The 22871-nt window shown below is 32.5% G+C and overlaps 2 protein-coding genes across 2 annotated transcripts in view; one reads left to right on the top strand and one right to left on the bottom strand.

The window, feature by feature from the left end:
• The window catches only part of OPN4_3 (Melanopsin), a gene marked incomplete at both ends in the record, with an annotated part of 29042 nt that extends 8113 nt beyond the window's left edge, over nucleotides 1–20929 (top strand). Inside the window, 3 exons of the mRNA XM_035732389.1 lie at nucleotides 10332–10424; nucleotides 18209–18317; nucleotides 20730–20929. Of these exons, the coding sequence (XP_035587405.1) occupies nucleotides 10332–10424; nucleotides 18209–18317; nucleotides 20730–20929 (402 nt within the window). The remainder of the gene's footprint in view (nucleotides 1–10331; nucleotides 10425–18208; nucleotides 18318–20729) is intronic.
• On the bottom strand, nucleotides 12174–22606 carry NOL10 (Nucleolar protein 10). The gene is made up of 3 exons (XM_051212092.1): nucleotides 17159–22606; nucleotides 15932–16104; nucleotides 12174–13695 (listed from the first exon to the last, which is right to left on the bottom strand). The coding sequence occupies exon 1, from the start codon at nucleotides 22584–22586 to the stop codon at nucleotides 21024–21026; it is 1563 nt and encodes a 520-aa protein (XP_051072229.1). The 5' UTR covers nucleotides 22587–22606; the 3' UTR covers nucleotides 12174–13695; nucleotides 15932–16104; nucleotides 17159–21023.
• Nucleotides 22607–22871: the final 265 nt, after the last annotated feature.

The following is a 22871-nucleotide window of genomic DNA, read 5'->3' as shown; positions in this document are numbered from 1 at the left end:
CACGTCAGCTGGATATACCTACATTTCAGAGTTGATGTTCAACCCTGAATTCGAGCTTATTACCGTTCGCTTCAAACGCCATCGCGTTATCTACCTAGCTACCAAGTCCTAATAGTCACCTGCTTTTGCAATGGGGTGAAGTTTAAATTCACTTGGTATTATTTACTTGAATCATCCGATTGATAGTTAAGACTGCAATTTGTCAGTCTCTTATTGGCATATGTGCATACAGTGCGTATTGCTTCGTTCCACCTTTGTTTATAATGCTTTGGAATTAAGGCAATATCGAGGCAATACGCACAGGATGCACATATGCCAATAAGAGACTGATCAATTGCAATCTCAAACATCAATGAGAAGATTCAAGTAAACAATATCAAGTGGATTTCAACGATAAATAATCCTAAAAAATACATAGTAAACAATATTTTCATATAAAGTGACAATTAACTTTGTAGGAAATCTCTGATTGATATCGTTTTCCATTTCCAGAAAGTTTGTGGTCAGTTTGTAAAACATTTACTAATTAATACATTTGGTTATAATATAGATTGACTTCTTGTTTGGTGTTATTATAATTAGTTGCGCTTCTATAATGTTTGTTTACAGTTGAAATTCTTTTCCTGAATATGTGATTGCGTTTATGATTGATTTTTAGTTTTATTAAGTTTACAGTAAGATAAAAATATTATCTTTATCAAACAATACCATATTGCCGTATACAATTATTACATTATCATAATCGCTTAGGTACATTAAGACAACTGATCATTCTTGTTGATCACATAATATATTTCTTTTTTTTCCCAAGACTAAGATATATCAACACTGAAACCACAGCAGTATGCTAACAAACTTTTAGTGACGAATTTATATTGACAAATTATTTGATGACATTTAGTGATTATTTGTACATTGAAGTTTGAAGACTTATTGTAAAATATATTTCTTTTTATAACCAGGTCCTGCCTTGTATTGACAATAAATTTACTAGTTAATCAAATTTATAAATCTATCTTATCAGATAGACACAGGGTTTATTTATTACGTTTCAAAAGGTCACTTACTGATTTCTGATGTTTGTTGAAAGTATTTTGATAGTACTTTGATTGATGAATGTAAAGTTAATTTCGAATGATCTCAAAAATTGTACTATACTTCCTTAATATTGAAGATAACATTTGGGTTCAGTGATTGAAATAAATTTTTGTCTTAATGAATAAAATGAAATATTAAATTAGCTACTGCAAATATTTCTTAATAGACTGAAATTTTTCCGTTTCGTTTACCAGTTTTACTTTCCGAATAAAGAAAACTTGTGAAATTGAGGATCAGTTGCTTTAAGTTTGAATGTTTTTAAACAGTTATCACTTAAACGTGTTCTTATAGAAGGTACATTTTGTTTTAACTTTCAGGGTGTGATAAGTATACAGTTCTGATTCAGTATCCAAAAACATTGCCACTTAATTCTTTTGTATTTAGTCATATTCAAACTAGAATCCACACAAACAGTTCTTTAAAGGGTTATATAACTTTTTTAGATTGATTAAGTATACATAAATTATCTTAGTAACTATGTTTAGAATATATTAAGAGCTTGAGTTACTAATCAATAAACAAACTGGATATCTTTCAACAGCCCATCCTAGGACTTTCATTTGAAAATACTATATTAACCTCTAATAACCCAACTCAAGATTACCAATTCCGAATAACAACAAAATAATGTAATCAACATGACTTTCGATCAAACTTGTACTATGATGTTTTTTTGATTCAGGATTCAACAAATGTGAATGGAAACTAAAACAAAAATTTTATTTCAACACGTAATGATTTATCGATTTTTTAATCTATTCTTGGAAATCAATCATTGAAGATTGAAAAACCAAAAAAAATATTTTTTCAAGTGATTCAAATAGACACTTGGAGCTTAATTGATTTCCTAACAAACCTATAAGAAGGGATTTCATTTTAACAATCTTTTTTATAACCTAACATTATTTTCAGTAAATAGTTGTATTTTTTCCAAAGAAAACGATCTAATATATACAATCTGTTTTCAGAATTTAAGTTTCATTTTGAACAAAATCATAATATAGAAGTACTAGATGTATATTTTGTAGACTTTTGTGCTAACTAAGATAGAGTTTTAAACACGAATTAATGATATTCAATATATTAAATTTCACCAGAATGAAGAAAGGAACTACATGGCGCATCTTCACATAAATTTAAAAATGACACGCATTTTGTTTATTTTTTTGAACATATCAAATGACTTGAAATATCCAGTCGATGATAGTTTTTGACTGGAATTCGAATAGGTTCAATACATATTTGAGTACGCTGTGCAACTTTCTTCGATATAACCTCATTTTATCTATCGTATATAATTGAAAGTCAATCTTCACTATGCTTAATACAATACCTTATTATCTTCTTATAATGAATATCGGTTGAAATTTAAATGAATTCATTTAATTCCACAAACCATAATATTTCTACTTTGTCAACCTTAGAAATGAATGTATGTTTCATGTTATGTACTATAAAGATAGTTTTAACTGTTTGCTGGTCTGTAAATTTTAGTGAAAACGATTATAATAAATATCTATAAAATGATAGATAAGTAATTTTATTGATGAATATAGTTTTTTCTGAATTTCATAGAATAATCTAAGCATCCTTTATATTTGTAAATCACTATAATAACTATCTTTTAATTATCCTATTTGAATAAAGCAAAAAACATCACACTGAGAATTAACACGTTCATCACCTAATTAATCCCTTATAATGACCTAATTTTATATTTTACCCACATATATCTTATATACATATATATATCAATGAAACTGTGGGTGTAATCATATTTTTAGTTACTATACCTTACTTAAAACACTTAAGACTTTCTACACTTTTGTCCGATATAGAAAAAAAACAAACAAAAAACAATCAAAATAATTATCATACCTTTACATAAATCTAAACTTTTTTTTATCATTTACATTGTTAATCTGTTAATATAATAGTCTATTAGATTTCGATTGTAAAATAATTGAGAAAATACAATTAATCTAAAACATTTCAATTTATTATTATTTAATTATAAATAATAAGTAAATATATAAATGACTTACTATAATTATTTTACAATTATTTATTCAATTTAATATAATGTAATTGATAATACAATTAGTTACTAAGTGAAATGTATAAAACACTATTCAATTTTAAATTGATTAATTAATTAATTATTGATATCATTAATAAAATCATTTGTAGAAAATACTCAAATATTTGTAGAGACAAAATTAATAACTCCATAACATGAACTTCCAATCAAATTTTATTGTTCATAAAATGGTAATGCTCACTTGTTTAATAAAATAAATAATTTAAAAAAAAATTTTTTTGTTTGTTTCTTGATAATTATCCATGTAAATGGGATCATTTTTATGGTAATTTATACGGTACTAGTGACATATTAAATAATGAATAAATAAATAAATAAGATGTTACTGTTATAAACTGTTGCATTTTGTTGTTTGTTTGTTTTTTGTTGATATAATATTATCTTTGTAATATCCATCTAAACGTTAGCCAATTAGAAACTAGGCCAATACAGAAAATAATGTTTATCGTGAAAATTCTCTTTTTTTATGTTTGTCCTGTTCCCTTTTCTTTTTATTTTATTATAACAGGAACAGTCAGCAGTTTAAGTACATGTATTTATTCGATATGAGTATACATATATATATATGTCTACATATGCATTTCTTTATATGTATGTATTTAAATGTAATCTAGTACAATCTATCCACATTAAATTTAATAAGTAACGGTAAGGTAAATAGAACAAGTGAATAATAAAAGAAGTTAATTTATTCAACAAAAAAACAACGGAACAGTGGAACTATTTTTAACATTTTCAATTAAAAAATAAAAGAAGACAAGTAATGGTAGTACTGCTGAGAAAACATTCTCGTTCTGAAACATGCCGCTGATAACTTCTATTAAATATTACTTACTTACGCCTGTTACTCCTAATTGAGCATAGGCCGCCGTCCAGCATTGTTCAACCCACCCTGTCCTGAGCATTCCTTTCCAGTTCTGTCCGATTTTTGCTCATTTTTCTCATGTCTGTCTCCATTTCTCGGCGTAATGTGTTCTTTGGTCTTCCTCTTATCCTTTGGCCTTCAGGATTTCATGTGAGGGCTTGTCTTGTGACGCAGTTGGGTGCTTTCCTCAGTGTGTGTCCTATCCACTTCCAGCACTTCTTCCTGATTTCTTCCTCCATTGCAATCTGGTTTGTTATTTCCCACAGTAGGTTGTTGCTGATGGGGCCTGGCCAACGGATCCGAAGTATTTGACGTAGACAACTGTTAATAAACACCTGTATCTTCTGGATGATGGCTTTCGTTGTCCGCCAGGTTTCCGCCCCATACAGTAGAACTGTTTTGACATTTGTATTGAAAATTCTGTCCTTGGTGTTGGTTGACAGTTGTTTTGAGTTCCAGATATTCTTCAGTTGTAAATATACTGCTCTTGCTTTACTGATTCGCGCTTTCACATCTGCATCAGATCCACCCTGTTCATCAATGGTGCTGCCCAAATATGTAAGGGTTTTTACATCTTCCAAATCTTCTCCGTCAATTGTGACTGGATTGGTGCATGTTGTGTTGTGTGAGAGAATCTTGCTTTTCCGCCTGGAGTCCCTCCGAGGGCTATTGCAGGTCCCAAGCCCGGATAAAAATGGAGTGTTGGGCATGGGGTTAGTGACCCCATCCCGTAGAAAACTAACTCGCTAATAAAACGCTAACCAGAAAAATTATTCTATTAAATATAATGTAATCTAAATATTGGACTCTAGTACTGTTTTTTTAAATAACATTTACAATCATATGACATGTTTGAATAATGCTTAAATTTCTCAAAAACAAATCGTTTTCATTACATAAAACTAAACTACATGTAGTTTGCTAGTTTATTTGAAGTACATAAATTACCCAAACGTAATATATACATGTAAATATAAAGTCAATCTAATCTCCCTTTTTTAACTGAAAATCTCTTGATTATGTATAATGTATCCACCATGTAGCAATAATTTCAATGGTAACTACTGATGCCCAAAAATATTTTATGAACTTTTTCAGTCATGTAGGCATAGATCTCTCTCTCTCTCTCTCTCATTGCATTTAATCCTTATGTCGTTCCGTATATGATACACGAGATTTATTATTATTATTATTATTATTATTCAAGATGATTATGCACGAAATCGTGAAGCAACATCTAGTACGGTTTCAAGATGGACATGAATAGATACCCGAATGAATGCATAATCTTCAAGCATGATTGTATTGCAGTAATAATGTTTATAAAAGTGTTATACTTGATATAAATTTCTATTTCTTAGTATCTCAGCTACTGGAATCAATAACTCCCAATGTTTTATTAACTATAATTTTTATAAACACGATTTCATGCATGTGATTTCTGGATATTCGGTTGCCAATTTTGTGGAAACTATCCGTTTAAATATGGATGAAGGTTTGCATAAAATTTGGTTGAATTTGCGAAATAGATAGTTTTGAAGACAAATTATTTTTACGACGAAGCTTCGAACTGCGACTTTTCTCTTAATCTTGCACACCAATATTTTTGGTTCAGAAATAAAACAGTATTGCTTTCTTCCTAAGAAATTAGAAGTCAACCATTATAACTTATCAGTCAGAAGTGGTAATGCTTATATATATCAAGGTGTGATGAACTTGCCCCAATCTTTAACCCAATAGTAGTAGAGAATATGGATACCATAAGCTATATATATATACATTTTCAACCAATTTTTACCACACAGTTGTTCATCTCATTGGACTTTTATCTGCTCCTAGAATAAATAATGTTCGGAATTAAGAAGGATCGTTTCGTAGGACTTTTGTAAAAATGAAATTCAGTTCATGTTTCTCAATCACTATAAACTTTCAGTTAAATGTACTTATACAGATCTCGATATGTTTTCTTAAAAAAATACAACCTTGAACTGATTGATTTTAATTAATGTAGAGATGAATAAGAATCCTAGGTTAGATCAAATGATAGTATTCTGTTTCATTTTTATTTTAAAACTGGGTAAATAAAATTTTGAAGTTACTCCAATAAAAAGAAATGTTGAGTTCGAGATTTCTCTCTTCATTCAAATGTTTCGATGAGCCATAAACAGAATAATTCTGATAAAATATACGAGAAAATTCAGTTTTCCTTTAAACTTATCACTTCAGATTGTTAACAGACAGAACTTGGATTAATGTTTTCGTTAGAGGTTGAATTATTAAGCGAAGAAATGCCAACATTGATGAAGCCATCCTAATATAATATATAAATCGGAATTTTATTGTTGTTACAGTAAGAAAATAGTATCAATCGTTTTTGATAAACTCAGAGTCATCGAAATAAATCACAAATGTACTCTAAGAATTACAATGCACTGAACGACTGTTAACAGACTATTTGAAACAGAACAATTGTAAACATTGATTATTTGAATAAAAAATGTCCACTATTGAGTAATGCATCTAATTGTTTCGGTTGGAATTCAGTTGCTGAATATTTCTTATAATTCGATCTCTTAATGAATTTGAATATATCAAGAATAACACTTGAAGTATGGTAGTATGGATTCATAATATTACGTGAATTCTCTTAAGCTGCTGACAGAGACATTTGCACTGATACATAATATGTATCATGGGCAATATTAACCGTGAATAAATAAGATGAGAAAGGTTATCAGTTTTGTTGTTCAAATATTATTATTGAACGGGAAAGTATATCCTGATATCCTTTATGACAATCTCACATTAATTGGATATTATTGAGATTTTGATGAAGTGAATGAGCAGTTTTCTTTACCTCAAATTTACATACCTCACCAGACATCTTTGGCCCACAGACTTATTACCTCCTTGATTTCACAAAAAGTACAATAACCATATATTTGCTATATAATAAGCATTGGATTTATTGAAAGTAAATCATATCAACTTTAAATTACTTCCCTGATTGTTTTGATCAACAGTTAATACAAATAACGATAATTTTATGACAGTAAGTTGGGTGTAGATAATTTAAACAGTTAAAAGCAGTGTGAGCAGCAAGATGTGGTAAAATTAGGATCAAAGGTTCACAAAAAATTAATTTCCTTTCACTCAGTGAATGTGAGAGAATGTATGGCTTCAGTTTTTAGTCTCAGTAGTTTATCGTGGGATGATTAGTCAGGTAGCTGATTATTGATTTGTATTATCACGGGTCAATGCCTTTCAGCTGATCAGTTGATTTTTAGAACATTGGAATGAAAATAAGGCACTGAATGATCAGAAAGTGTTCAAAAGTTATTTAAGGACAGACAAAACTGATGGGAAAAAATTGCGAATTCCTTCTTACATAACTGATCAATAATTCCATATGATCAACATGTTCCTCAAAGTGACCAATGTAACTGGTGTATATCTATAGTTTAAATTACCTAGTTAGTACCAAGATGTTAATTAATTTCCTTAGAGTCCATACAACTAACTTTATGACTCTAATACTGAATGATCACAAAAAACCTCTAGCAAATAATCATCTGATTATAGTTTACATCACAGATTAACTTTAGCTAGAAAACCATTGAAAATCAGTTAGTACTAAGCACCTGTTCGATCTCCGACTGAGGAATCTAGTACTAGCACAATACAGCAAGTCAATGCTTTCTGGTTTCCAAAACTTCACTAGTTAAAGTCAATATATGATTAAAACTATGCAACGGACAATCTTCACCAGCTTCCCAAAAATTACCAACTCACTCAGTTTAGGCCAGGTCTTGTACACATATATCAAGTTACATGTAAGAATCTGTAATGGGTTCTCAGAATGAAATATGTAATTAACTCTATCTCCATTATTCTCATATTTAATGTGGATAAAATTTACTCCAACATTTTCCAGTAAGAATGAAATTGAATAAACATGTAGGGTATGAGATAAACCAGTCATATTTAGTAGAAGTGAAGTGAATTTTGTTTTGTTCTATTTCATTCTATAAATGTTTCTGATACTCTGTTATATTTCATGCATGAACTACTCAGAAAATAATTGTTTCCGAAATAGAGCGTTTTTCAATTCTAACTATTTCAACATAGAAAATTTTCATAGTCATCCGAAAAGATACTGACACATATATCACTACAGTTTATAGCTTAATTTCTTTTTCTTTTCCACCTAATGTCTTATATTTATTTTCTTGAATGATATTGAAAGTATCTTAACGAAATGGTAGTTGATAAATATGATTTCCGTTTGTGTGTGTGCATTTAACGTCCGTTGGTTAATAATTTTGGAGATCTTACAAAATGATGTGAAATATTCATAAAAATTCGTATTTCATGTGAGAAAACCATTAACAGCTGAGTATATATATATATTTGTAAATAAGTTTTAGATATACGAATCAGAAAATCGATTTTCAAAATAGATAAACAAATGAAATAGTATCTAGTTATGATTTAGACATTGAATCATAGAGACACTTGCAAATTGGAGCTGAAGAACAACTGTATAACTCACTGGTTCCATTTGAATATATATTATTAATTATGACCACAATATTACTGTCGATAGATTTTCTGTGCTTAAGAAGAGCCGAGAGTTGGTGGATCTGAAAACTGTAGTGAGCAGAGTGACAAAGCATGAACTCTTTTAAATATATAAAACCTTAGAATTAGTCTCCAGATGAGTCAAATAAAAAACTTCAAAGGTAACTGTCTAGATATGAGACTCAAAATTTATTTATCAACTACAGGGTTAGAAAATACAATGAGGACAATGGTACAACTAGATAAAATGAAGCCAGAATTTCAAGGTGGCGTTTGATTTGAAAATATTCACAGTTCATATTGCTTTACAACCACACTTATCTTGTATAAAAGTACCACATGTTTAATAACAGTAAATCAGATTGGTAGTTGAATCTTGACGATTGACTGACCGCCAACTAAACCACCATTCTTAGAGATTCGGATTCAAATCCCTCCATTTTATAGATTTCTATTTATTGTAATTGTCTGATGTAATGCGTTCCATCCATAAACCCGGATAAATACGTGCTAAGAAATCTAGTTAAGAAATTCATCATCTGACTAAATTACTCTCAGAGCATGAGGGATAATTATCTAAGATTTTTTAGCAACATGGTACTTGATTTGATGATTAGTTAGCTTCTAAAAGAAGTACTACGGATCACATGTTTATCCTCTGTATAGTTTCATTTGGAAACTTGATTCGTGTCTAAATAGTTTAATATTAAAAAAATAAACGATACCATAGCGATTATCAATTGATGAGTATCATCTTTTGTCAACAAATTACTGTGAACTTTCGGATGTCACATAGCTGAGTAGAAACTATTTCACGATTTCGAGCTTCTTTCTGGCCAAAACTAATCTGTCAGTAATGGTTTATAGCATTAGCCCTCTAGTAAATGATTCAACTTAATGTTGTGTAATATAGTCAGTTCCTATCAAGAAACAAAATTATAAACTCCCACGTGCACGAGTTTAATGTGTTATCTACGATTATAATAGTTTAATGTTAGTTCCTGAAAAAAAAAACAAATAGAGAGCATCCATTTATATCACAAAAGATCCTCTTAAAAATTGATATCTTGAGATGCCCTAGATACACACCCATTTTTTTTCTCCTGGCTACTCCAAAATGTAAACCTTGTAAGAAAAATGAATCCTATAAAGGCCAAAGAAGATAGATGCAATATTCGAATTGACTAATTTATAGACAGATTCACTGATGTAAATTAGTTAACGAAATTATGACACTTAATTAATACAAACGAATGTTATTACTGAAAAGTTATACAAAACTAATATAATGCATGAATGAATCACATACTGCATCAAGGCATCATCTTATACATGACTCCTTACTACAAGATTTTACTCACTGATTTAACATACCCAACAATTATGAAAGCTGAAAAAAAGCATAAATCAATGAATAGGATCTACTAGTGCAAATTTGAAAACATTGCCCATTACTATTCACCAAAAATTATTTGTATTTACTATTTTATCCTTTTCCCATTGAGAATAGAAATAATTGTATGAATTCATTTCGCTATATGTTGTAAGTTACATATTAAAGCAAAGTAGTAATAAGATAATTTTATCCATTAATATTTGGCAATATCTCTAATTGAGCCGATCACTTCATAACAGCATATCGAATTCATGGCTACTAATTGGATTTATTTTTTTGTATTCTTTTAGGAGCGATTACAAAATACAATAGTATCAAAAATCCAGGTTTCACAGATTGGAATTGGTACTGCCAGTCGGAGTAATGAAAATACACTGAACACAGTAAAACAAGAAAATTAACAAACGTTAAAAATTTGTCAGTCACATTAAAATGAATCTATGAAAACTGACTTAAGGCATAAAATAATGATTAGAATAAGGAAAACCATAGTATCTCATTATGTTACAAGTCATTATTAAAAGATGAATAATTATTTATCTGATATTATCATTTCTGTTTAGTATTTAATTCATTAACTAATAGCAGTGACCATTTTATTTTATCTCTTTACATCAGTCTACGTTTTAACATTGATTTAATGATTACCTGTTGATGTATTTCGTTTATTCACATATTTGTTTATGTATGGTGTGTTAATTTTTAGATTCAATAGATTTTAAATAAAATAGTAGAAATCTATACTTAATAAATACATAATTTCCAACGTATAATTAACAAGTTAATCATTATTAGCAAAGATGGATGACGGCCAGCGGTGGAATCCAGGACGCGCATTTCACCAGCTGGATGTACCTGCATGCCAGAGTTACTGTTCACTCCGGGACTCGAACACAGTATCGTTCGCTTCGAACGCCATCGCGTTATCCACTTAGCTACTGAGTCCTGATAGCAACTAGATTGTGTTTGTGACTTATTGGCATATGTGCATCCTGTGCGGATGGTCTTAAGAGACTGATCAGTTACACTCTTAAACATCAATGGGAAAATTCAAACAAACAACATAAAATGAATTTATCAAGTCAGTCGTTTATACATTAATAGACAATTTTAATTATCATGATAATCTTCGTTTTCGAACTGTTCTAATTGGCTACCTAAATAAGGCTATTGCAATTACGTAAAAATTATCCTAGGTGCACAGACATAAAAACAGTAAAATACTGTTTGGTTATCAAAAGCAGTAAAACGTGCAGATTCGCCAAATAACTACATGCCTAACTACAGCTGAATTTATCTAAACACATAAACATTGGTACGAGGCACCAATTAGATATGCGTCATATAAATCATCCCATTTGTGTGAGAGCTGGGATACTACCCGGGTGCCCAAACCGAAAAAAGTAGTTTTCTTAGGGGGCCACGCCCGGAGCCTTTGACCTAAAGGTCTAATTCATAAGGCAGTGGAGCAACGTAAAGAAATGCAGTCCCATGGTAGCCAGTGGCCAACGATTGGTTAATACGCCATTTGTTCCTTCAGGATCCTGGAGCCCATGTGCACCATTGGTTTGGAATCTGGGTTTTCCAACTCTTCAAGGTGGATTCTCCATATCCACAAAACCGGTTAAAGCGCCGGACATTCGCTTCTTGTCCTCTCAATTTGGTAAACAACAGTAATGCCACGAGGTAGTGAGTAGGACTTCTATGGCAGTGATTGTATGCACGCGGCCATGTGAGAGCATTTCCAAAGGGAGGGCTGACTCGCCCCACTCTTGACCGTACCAGGGCATTTGGGGGTCTGCAACTCAAGACGTTAGATTGATTGATCAATCAAGTTAAGTGTTTAAAAAATATAATTTAAACACATATTTTCGACGACTCTCCGTGGAAGTCTACATCTCCAATTAAACATATTTACTTTGAACTAGTTTATTCAAAGTATCCAAACGAATACACAAGTTAGAAATATCGTCACTTATACCCTTTAAAATGCGATTACAATTAATCTCCACTTTTTTATATTTTAAATACTAAATAATGAATCTAAAGAACTATTGAGTATTTTGGGCTACATTAATCTACTGAAAATAACATAACACTAGTTACAGAAAAGCAATAATATTTTATTTATGGATAGGAAGCGTAGTTAACTTAATTCCCCTTCATGAAAATAAAATTTTCAGCTATATTATCTCGAAATAGAAGAATACGCTTATTTACTGTGATTTTACCCTAAATTTTCGTTAATAAAGTTCAGCTTATACAATTGTAACATTTTACTGGTACATAGTTGATAGGAGAACATCAATCGAACGAAGTAGTAACATGTTTGAGAGGAAATTGATTATATTTACGGGTATGCTTTATACTTATTTGAAAAACATTAAATATTTTCAGAATACATTTGATTGCAAACGAATGTGAAGCACTTTATAAACTTCGGTTGAATGGAAACCTGCTTCGATTTGGGCTACCGGACATCATACAAATCGGATGATTTGTGGCGCATGTGTATTTGGTGCCTTCTTGTACCAATGTTTATGTTTTTAAATAATTATTATTGTTACTAGTAGTAGTAGTAGTACCGGCTTTATATATGTGAAGCCAATATCTAAATTTAATTTTGAACATAAAACAATTGCTGAGAGACTACAATAACCTCTGAAATATAAATATTCGTTTCCTGTGAAATAATGAGTATTTGTAATAAATACTCATGAACAGTTTCATTGTTATAAGTGTGTCCCGAATCAATTTCGCTCATACTCTTTGTGGAAAGCCTATGACGAGATTCTTCATTCCAAATTACCAATCGTACAAGTATTACCACTAAATAACTTATTTCACTTTATTGTCCCTTGCTTATAATAAGTGCACATATCACAATGAATCATATCTAGTGTTTTAAAAATGCAGTCCTAGTGGTATAATTTAGAGACTAAAGTAATGTAATTGAAATACGGGCTAAAAAGAGTAGTGCGCATTTTGTTGTATTAAAGCACCGGACTTGATCGCATAAAAAGATGAATTGAAAATACAAAATTCTTAACTAGCACAAAACTCACTGCATAACTGTTGCTAAAAGTAGCACATTACCTGATGTTTAGTCCTTAAAAACCAATATTGAAACCATCACACCTGGAAATGCACTAGAAAGTACTTAGTATATATTAAGGTTATACAAGTCGATAACGACATGTTGTGACTAAAAAAATAAAATCATATAGATAGTTTGTCAATGTATGATTTCTTGAAAATCTCTTTTGATTTTTACAAATGGTACATATGAAAAAATCTAGAAATATACAATCGTAATTGACCTTTTGGAAATAATGCAATGTGAAAGTAGTGTTATTTTACATGCATCTATATATAAAGAATAAATTGTTTCATATAAACAAAGAGAAAACTTTTTTAAGGAAATTTGTTATTCATAATATTTAGCACCTCCTCCATCATCATCACCACCTAGACCATCATCACTAAAATCTTTTTCACCATTGTCGAAATATTCTTGACAATAATCATTATCAAATTCATCATCATCAAGTTCATCAATTTCATCATTTTGATTAACATCACCATTCCACCGAGCATCTTCTGAATCTGCATCTTCATTTTCACTATTATTTACATCGATTTTCTCTACATCTTCTACAATGATGACAAAAACCGAAAATGGGATAGTTACATTTTAGAAGATTAATATATATTACTGAATTGTTTAGAAGCAGTTACTATATAGTATTACCCGATAATAATATTTATAAGCGTTTTTGGTGACATCATTATTTTTGTCACATATCATTCAGTACTTTTTGGGGGTTACTAACCTGTATACTGTTGCCTGACTATTTAAATCTATGGATGATTATCATACAAATACCTTATAATTAAACTGATCAATCACTGAGTAGTGTCATAGCATAATAGTTAAGGCACTTGTTTATCACACGGTAGGTAGTAGTCAATCAGTCAGTCAGCTACAAGGTTGAACCAGGCACATATATGCATCGATCGAAGTTGCTATACCTCATTAGCACAACAAGGTGAATACCAAATTCATAGTAGTCACTTCAATAGTAACAATATATAAAAGAAAGATTGTGTATAAGGATATAGTACAGGAAGAAAGAATTAGTCCGTAGAAAGAAAGTTATACAGTAATTTTGATCTCACAGTTCAAGGGAAGACAAATAGTGTATACACCGACGCCATTGTGATCGATTCTGAGCCATATCACCAAGAGTCTCCAACCATTGGTTACGATAGTCACGTGGACCACAACCAAGTAGTCTGCATCTACTAACATAGCTCGGACTAGAAGTTAGTGACTTCACAGACTGGTGCCACGTTGTCCTTCGGCCGCCCCTAACTTTGTCCCAACTTCCTCCAACACTAGTCAGCATTGCGCGTCGTGGTAATCAGTGTTCAGGCATACGTAACACGAAGCCCAACCATCCCAGTCATTGAAGATTTACAACCTCATCAGCTGATTAACCAGCTCCATCTACTTCGCCTTGGGCAGACAAGTAGTATTCTAGCCCTCAAACAACTAAAGTATGGCTCAAAGCTGGGTATATGAAATCAGAATTTGGGACATGAGCAAGTCAAAAATAGCTAGAGAATGAAGAACTGTCTCATGCTAACAGAGGTCGTTATGAGTCGTAAATTAAGGAGTGATCTATCACCTAATGCCCTTACCATTTGAAGTTAAATGTCCCGAGTCATTTCATCACTACAGACTATCTAATAACACATATATAGAGTCATATAACAAAGAAATAATCTCACGTAGTGTGCTAGGTAGTAACAGATAAGAGTAAGTGACCTCTGCAGTTCAGTTAACTAAGAAGAGATATCTTTTAACCGAAATAATAAATAATAGTGGAAATCTGCATTCTTGGAGGTGGAATTATGGAGAAAATGATGGTTTGATAGCTGAAAATGGTGAACAGTTTACATCCAGAAAAATCTATAGATATTTTATAAACGGGCTTTAAAAAATAAATTGCCGGGAATACTCTGATTCTCCCAAAATTGCTTACAATGCAAACTACTTTGTTGTTTCTGGCAATTTTGAATCAATTTGTGAAATGAAATTCCTCACGCCTCGCACTCTTCATAATTCCAACGGTCGAGGATTTTTCTATTAGAATTAGTTCGTTAATATTTTGACAAGTCCTGTTTCGTCCTACTTCGAGAGATATTGTAAGTATATTGATATGTAATAGTTGTCTCCAAAGTCAATTCCTTAATTGACTCAAATAAATCCTCTGTTCAAAATTTGACTACTCCTTTTACGAAAGTTGGGACTGAAGAAAAGGGGAGATCATCGTTGGTTGATGTAGTCGCAGGGACGACTACATTCAAGAATTATCGACTCGTATAAACTACCTGATATTTTTTCCAGTTATCGATGTCTTGTATCAGCGATGAAATCATTCTATAGGTGATTTGAGTGACTAACAGATGTAAATGAAAATGAGTTACAAGCTTTTTAGCTGCACTAATAGTGCTACTTCAGAATACTGGAAAGAATAAAATACATGTTTAACGCTTTTTGATTAAGTCTCTTTATCGGAAATCAGGACTGACTATCAAGTAAAAATATAAGAGGCTACAGTTGAATCCTAAAGACTGGTAAAGAATGAATTTTTTTTATTGTAAGCATATTTCACTTTCGTAACTACATAGCCATTTTGGATATATTAAGATTAAGATCAAAATCATTTCTAAAGTTATTTTTTCCACTCATTAAAACTTCTGGAATATAGTGAATAAAGAATTTGAAGCATACAATGAATAATCCTAACCGAAAAACGTGTAACTAACCTATTTTAGCAACAACTTAAACTTATCGCTTTATATAAACAAAGATACAACGTACCGTCATTTTCTGGGAGAGTTTCAGTGACTTGTTGGATAAAACTGTCAGTTATAACTTGATCAATATCGCAGTAATTCTGCTTACTACGTCGAGAAGCCAATTTTGATTTTCGCGTGGCACGCCTATTACTTTTTAAATTGATTCGGGTTCGAGAAATCAGTTCTTTGGGATAGCTGAAGATAAACAAAGTCAGAGAACGACATACGTACGATAAAAGTAAGCGAGATACTACTTGTTTATATTTCACCAATTATATATATATATATATATATATATATATATATCAGAAAAGTTCATAGACATCTAGGCTTTACAGTTTTTATTATTTTCAGGATATTTTAGAGTAATAATGGAACAGAGCACCACAAGATGTATTATTATTAAGACTGTGGGAACAAAACAACAAACCAAAATAAACAATAATAGGATTTTATCGAATATTCCCAGAATATGATGAATTGATCGTATTTTGTAGTTTTTTCCAGCTAAATACAAAATAATAACGTTAGTTCGTTCGAAATACTGATCTAATTATGCAGTTAACTGACAATTTCTACACAACTAAAGTTATGCCACAGCTTAGTATTCAACGTACAAAGCATATTACAGCACCATTAATCGGCAGAATTTAAACAAAACTACCAGACTTACACTTTCAATTGATCAAACTTAATTAACAAAATCTTGTTCGGGACTATAAGACTGATAACTTTCAAAGGTCAATCAACTGTTGATGATACTTAATCTACTCCTGAGTAAGTACGAGAGAATAACTGATCAAGTTTCATATATGCATCATCGAAGTTCAAACATAAAAGATAATATTCAAGCCACAAGTTGGCTACAGCAACTTTGTGAATTTTAAAAAGAAAACACTTCTAAATAAAGTGGAACATTCCAATCGTTGGTTACTAACTCAGTATGGACAAGGATTTGCTCAGTATTAATTATCACAGTACAATCTCGAGTTTGCATTTCCTTCAAGCCAATGCTAAAGTTACCTGAATTCCAGTAAATGTAGATATGTTCAGTGAGACTCTAACCTAACACCGTTTGCTTCAAACACTGTGCTATAAAGCTATAACAAGAACTTAACCTCGAAAAATATCACTTATTGTTATTGGTATTTGGAATTCTCCGTTATCAATTTGACGGTATAAGGACATGGTAAAAATAAACAAAATTTTCAGTGTAATCGCAGTTAGGTTTTATGAGTAGAGAACTTACAAATCCTCAGGCTCTTTTATGTTCATATCTTCGTCAGACCACTGATTAATTTCATGAGAGACCAGAAGATGTAAAAGAGATACCATATTTTGTGATTTTTTTCTGAGATTTAAGCTGTTACTGGATAATAAAGACGATACATCGATTCCTTCTGATAGCTCTGGAACTGAGTGATAAAATGGACCAGAACGAAATGCAGCTTCCATTTTGGCCGTTATTTCAAACTAAATTAACAAGATAAGACAAAATTTTATATAACACAGTATATTTCAAAATGCATTATCGAATTTGTCACTGTATACTTCAATCATAAAATATATCTATAATCCGAAGGTCTCGCTATAACTAAATTATTGTACTTACACGAGTAAACATGCGTACACTTCTACGGAAGGTTTACTAATTTCTAGTTACAATTTGCTCTGTTCCTTAAAGTCTCACCAATACATAAACCTTTGAGTATAGTTACCTAGAAAACGAACGTCAGAGAATTCTAGCAATTAAAAGTCACTTATTCTTTAACTTTTAATCTCGACTTTAAGTGAGATATTTACGTAGCTAATCAACACAAAAAGTCTTCAGTTAACAAGGAATTCCAGAGGTTTTTTGAAGATTTATAAATGTGGACAAAGTATGTCTTGGGTTTGTAGCTGAATTTATAAGAAAGTATGATACAGAAGTAATCAAAGTCTAATCATAAAGCAATATTTAGAAGTGTTCTTTTATATACATATGAAATACAAGGTTGTCACCAAAGGTGTTCATAAAACGACTATCAACATCCACAACTACTGACTAGACTAGTTGAAACAGCCGTTTGGTAGACTGTCATGTGTACAAAACAGATGGATGAATTCGAATACTGTTAGTGGTTGAGAGCATTGGGAATTGACCCTGTATGGAGTGAGTTAAGGGATCAAACTGTTAAATGGATCACTTAGTAACGGAAATCGAAGAGTTTTCGTTAGTACTTGGATATTGTGGGTTCTACCATATGAAAACCAATGTTTTGTAGACGTACACTATCTACACTAATGTTATTGTTTCTAGTTCCGAGTACATGAGTCGATCTTAAGTAACATGTCACACAATGGTAAGAATATGTACAAGCATACGGCAACATCAAATCATTCTCGTATTCGAAAACAAATGGATATGGGTAATAAAACAACACTAAAGCACTCCTTTAAAAGTTATCTCAGAAAAGTGGCCTATCAAAAGTAATAGAGTAACTGACTAACTTTATTTTTGGTTTTTAACGATGATAAGAAGGTAGCTACATACCGTAATCAAACGTATTTGTGCAAAGAGCCTCCGACATGTTAAAATAATGCACAACAAAACCCTACCATAGAGAACAATTTCAGGATACAACTGTATCAAAAGTACAAGGTCCTGACAAAATATGACCGGACTCGAAATATATACGACTGCTATCAGGCGCTTAAGAAAGTATAAACATTGACCAAACAACTAACCACAGAATCAGATGAACCAAATCATTTTCCTGTTTCTCATAGTCTGCGTAGTAAGAGAGCAGTTCAAAAAAATTGATTGAGGTATATGGATGGTCGTGAGTACGTTATTATTACATGGCAATGGAACATTCAGCGTCTTATCATCGCAGAAGACTTAATTAGTTCATCCCTAACCCTGAGAATAGTTAAAGTGTGTGATTAAAACCAGAAATCTTAATGCACTGATTTTCTTGACTACGCATTCCATAGGTAGATCTAAACTGATGGACTACGAAATACAGATTAGTCATTCAGTAAAGAATGACTGACCAAGCATAAATGTGCATCAGTATAGCTCAAGCACTACATTAGATCAGTAGAAGAGGAAACTACTAGCATGAGACGTAGAAATAATGGTAGCCTTTATGGCAGTAGAAAGATTATTCGAAAATAGTAAGTAAAGTCGAGAAACAGGAGGTACAGAATAATATTAAGATCTGGGATTTCAAGATAAAGGAAATATGTATATACTACACTGCAACAGATTTAGAGCCGTTGCTTAAGACTCAAATAAGATGTTAATTACTTAATGAACTGATGCCAAGCCAGGACTGATAAATTAATCTCACTTAAGTAGCAAATCAGTTGAAATGCTATCAAGTGTTCCCCAAGGAGTGTTTTTATGAGTTAAAAGGGACTGCCGTATAATTTAATTACATCACTGATTCTCAACAAACAGCTACTACCTTTACATTGCGATGACTTGTTTACTGCAGTGATACATTTGAGCTATATTAATCAGTGAGCGTTCCCTAACGTCCTATCGTCTGTTAAATTCTAACCAAGCACTAATTAGACTAAGTGCAGCTAAGATTTTACTGCATATAAATCTACTAAATATATTGAAATCCCATACGGGTACCTCTGTGCAACTGCTATAGATCTCAAGCAGTTATCTCTTTTGGTGGATGATAGCATTCTCATTTAGTTCGTCCCCTGAACTCAGCAAGCTTCTCATGATTACTAAACAAGTTATTTGTAACTTTTTCATCCATTTTAATTCTGAATGCCAAATTTCTCTTCTACACTAAATTCAGTTCTTCACTGATATACCGGGACGTCTCATAAAAGATATCCAAGCCCTATACATCTCTGCTGATAAGTCATTGGTCACTAACAAATTACAATGGATTCAATCGAATGGGTACAATGAGAACTTAAGTAAATCAACCAGTTCACCCTATAATCCTAAAATAAATAGTGGCGATCAACAGGAGGTATAAAACTAGTTCCAAAATTATCCAGTATCTAACCACTCTGACTGTCTAAACAGACCAATGATTTTAAGTCTATGGCAAATATACAGCACACTCGAGCACAAATATCTGAGAGTTTGCACACGCGAACTGCTGAGGATGGTCACCCTGAATTATGAACTAAGATATTCATAAAACTAAGAGATAGTTTTCTTCGTGTTATATGATAAATCTTGATCTAAAAATGATGGGCTAAACCAGAACCGACATCTGAATCTGAAGACATTTTAATTCTTTATACGTATGTTTAAGGACTACTCAGGCAAAGAATAATACGTGCAGTTTCAGCAATGATGATAAAAGCCCACATGGTGTTATCGGTCCTTCCAATGTTTACATCACCGACATTAAGCATTCTGACATTGAAATATAGGCAGTTCCCAGGTCATAACATAACCATCATACAATACTAATGAAAGGAAGGTTGTTAATTAGTTTTGACTACGAACTGCAATCATCAAAAGGGTAAGAGAACTGTTGTTTGCTAACATAACTGAAGACTATCTCCTTATGAATAACAGTTGTGAGCACAAATTTATTTTAAGGTTGGTACGGAACATACAACCATGTAACAATGAGACTAGGAACCAAAGATGAGTAATTCACGTATCGAGAACAAACTACTCCACGAATGACAGAACACATGTTGATATGTGAACATAAATATTACATCCGACAAACAACTGGAGGTTTTACAATTACATGTAAGAACATGGAAGTGATCTAGCAATTTTATACATACCAAATTTATCTGTAAACTATCGATATCATCTTTTACTACGTCTGGATTGTTGTTAGCGCTGGAATCGCTTAAAGATGAGTTAATCGTAACCTTAGGGACGGAGAAAGGTATCAAACGGCTGACCTCGAACTTAGGATCAGGTTTGGTAGGAACAGAGTGGGGATCAAATAGACGACGTTTCACACCATCACGAAGACCTGATAAGTTCGGACCGCCACCACGACGTCGACCTCGATTCATGCTGAAAAATATATGAGGCGAACTAAATACAACTAATAACACGGAAAAATTTTGAGAACATAACTTATTGCAGAGATTATTTACACAATTACATACAAAACATTTGAGGTTTATACATGCACATCAGAGGCTTTATTAACCAAAGCCTGTGTTCGAGCAGCTCGTTCTTTCCGCAGTTCTTTACGCCTGCGCTTCTTTTCCAATCTTGCTTGGTGAATTTGTATGAGATCTGAATCGCCATCTACAGTACTGTATGTAAGCTTAGGATTATCTGAGAGTTTGGAAAAGCGCTGGTCGGCTGAGGCTTCGTTAAACTCTGCAATTATATTTTCAGAACGCGATGAAGTTTTAGGTACGTTGTCAGGATAGTTAAGCTTGACTGTTTGGGTAAGGGATTTCTGATTAATCCCCAGATGATCTTGTATTTTGTTGTACAGATTTGCAGAAATGAAATATCCATGCATGTAAGCTCTCAAAAATTGAGTTCCAATGAGCTCTGACATTCCCAAATCTGCTAACTGTTGACGAGTGATGAATTTATAACCGTCATACATAGTTGTAACATCTGGTTCGCATTCGACCACAAGACTGTCTAAATAACTGCACCAGAAAGGTGCCTCTCCAAGCAGTGGGATAAAGTAGGTAGAAATCTTGGGAGACTCTGATGCAAACATGAGTAATCCACTGTTAGGAAAGTGATACATAGAATTACAATCTGAAGGACCAATATTGAAACCAACAAATATCTTGCCAGTATCCACTGACCATATTTTACAGCAGTAGCGCAGGGCTGCTAACACTTTGTCATCATGAAAATGAATGGATTTGATAGGCTCCCTGTATTCTGTGTCCCGGACGTGCCATGGCTTACGATTTTGACGAAGGTCGTATATGTATACCATCCCGTCTCCCGTGCCTATTGCGACGTTGAGCGAGTCTTTAAATGACAGGCAAGTTACAGCAGTTGATCGCCATTTATTCTGGATATCTTCTGGTGTAGGCGCGTATTCACATACGTTCAGACCAAATACATGCTCAGAAGTTCTAGTATCCCAACCATCAACACACCCTATTGTCGACGCACCAAGCAACAAACCATAATTTCTCTCAAAGCTACATACCGTTAATCCATGACTAGAGTTTTCTAAACGTTGGGAGACTAGAGATGTTTTGAAACGACCTTCGGACAAATCCATTCGGTATATATGGTTGCGAGATGAGGCAACAAAAAGATCACACGTGTAAGGACAATAATCCAAATCCACACCTTGTTTCGGAACTCTAAACTTGAAGTGGTGTCCCCCAGCAGCATGAATTTCAACCCATCTTTCTTCCTCCAGTAAGGCAAACTTGGAGTAGTTGTCACTAAGGCACACCATTTTATATGGCATACAGTCAAGACATCGATCAAACTTCATTGAAAGATTTGACAGTTCGTAACATTTGACTCTAGGTTTATAACGTCCTAGAGCGAACAAGTACTGACCATCTGGTGAGCAAGTTAAATAAGTGGTTGAATCGGGCATTTCTAATTCCTGAATAAGTTCAATGCGCCGACTTAATTCCATATCTGACTTCCTTTTACGCTTTTCAGACTTCGAGGCCCATTCTGGAAGGGAACGATTCGCTGTTAGATTGTAAACCTTCACGCCATTTATCTTAACAACATTCATGACCTCGACCAGTTACGACTTACATATAATGACCGCCTCTATATTTTCAAAGTCAAGACGATAGTTTAAGCTCAAATGATTAGTGATAGATATTTCTCTGTTTTATTTCCCTTCTCATTAGTATGTTTTTGGATGCGTAGTTTTAACTTCTGGTATTGTGTTGTAACAACTTTGGAGAGAGATACGCAACCAAGACGATATATTGGCATTTCAGGAGGATCTGACTCGACTTCAAAGTTGGGCAGACGATAACGGACTTACTTTTAACACTTCAAAGTGTAAAGT

Source organism: Schistosoma haematobium, chromosome ZW (assembly GCF_000699445.3).
Source record: "Schistosoma haematobium chromosome ZW, whole genome shotgun sequence".
In the NCBI taxonomy this organism is placed as follows: domain Eukaryota; kingdom Metazoa; phylum Platyhelminthes; class Trematoda; order Strigeidida; family Schistosomatidae; genus Schistosoma; species Schistosoma haematobium.
The sequence above is the reverse complement of the archived record's forward strand: the minus strand, read 5'-3'. Positions and strand labels throughout refer to the sequence as shown.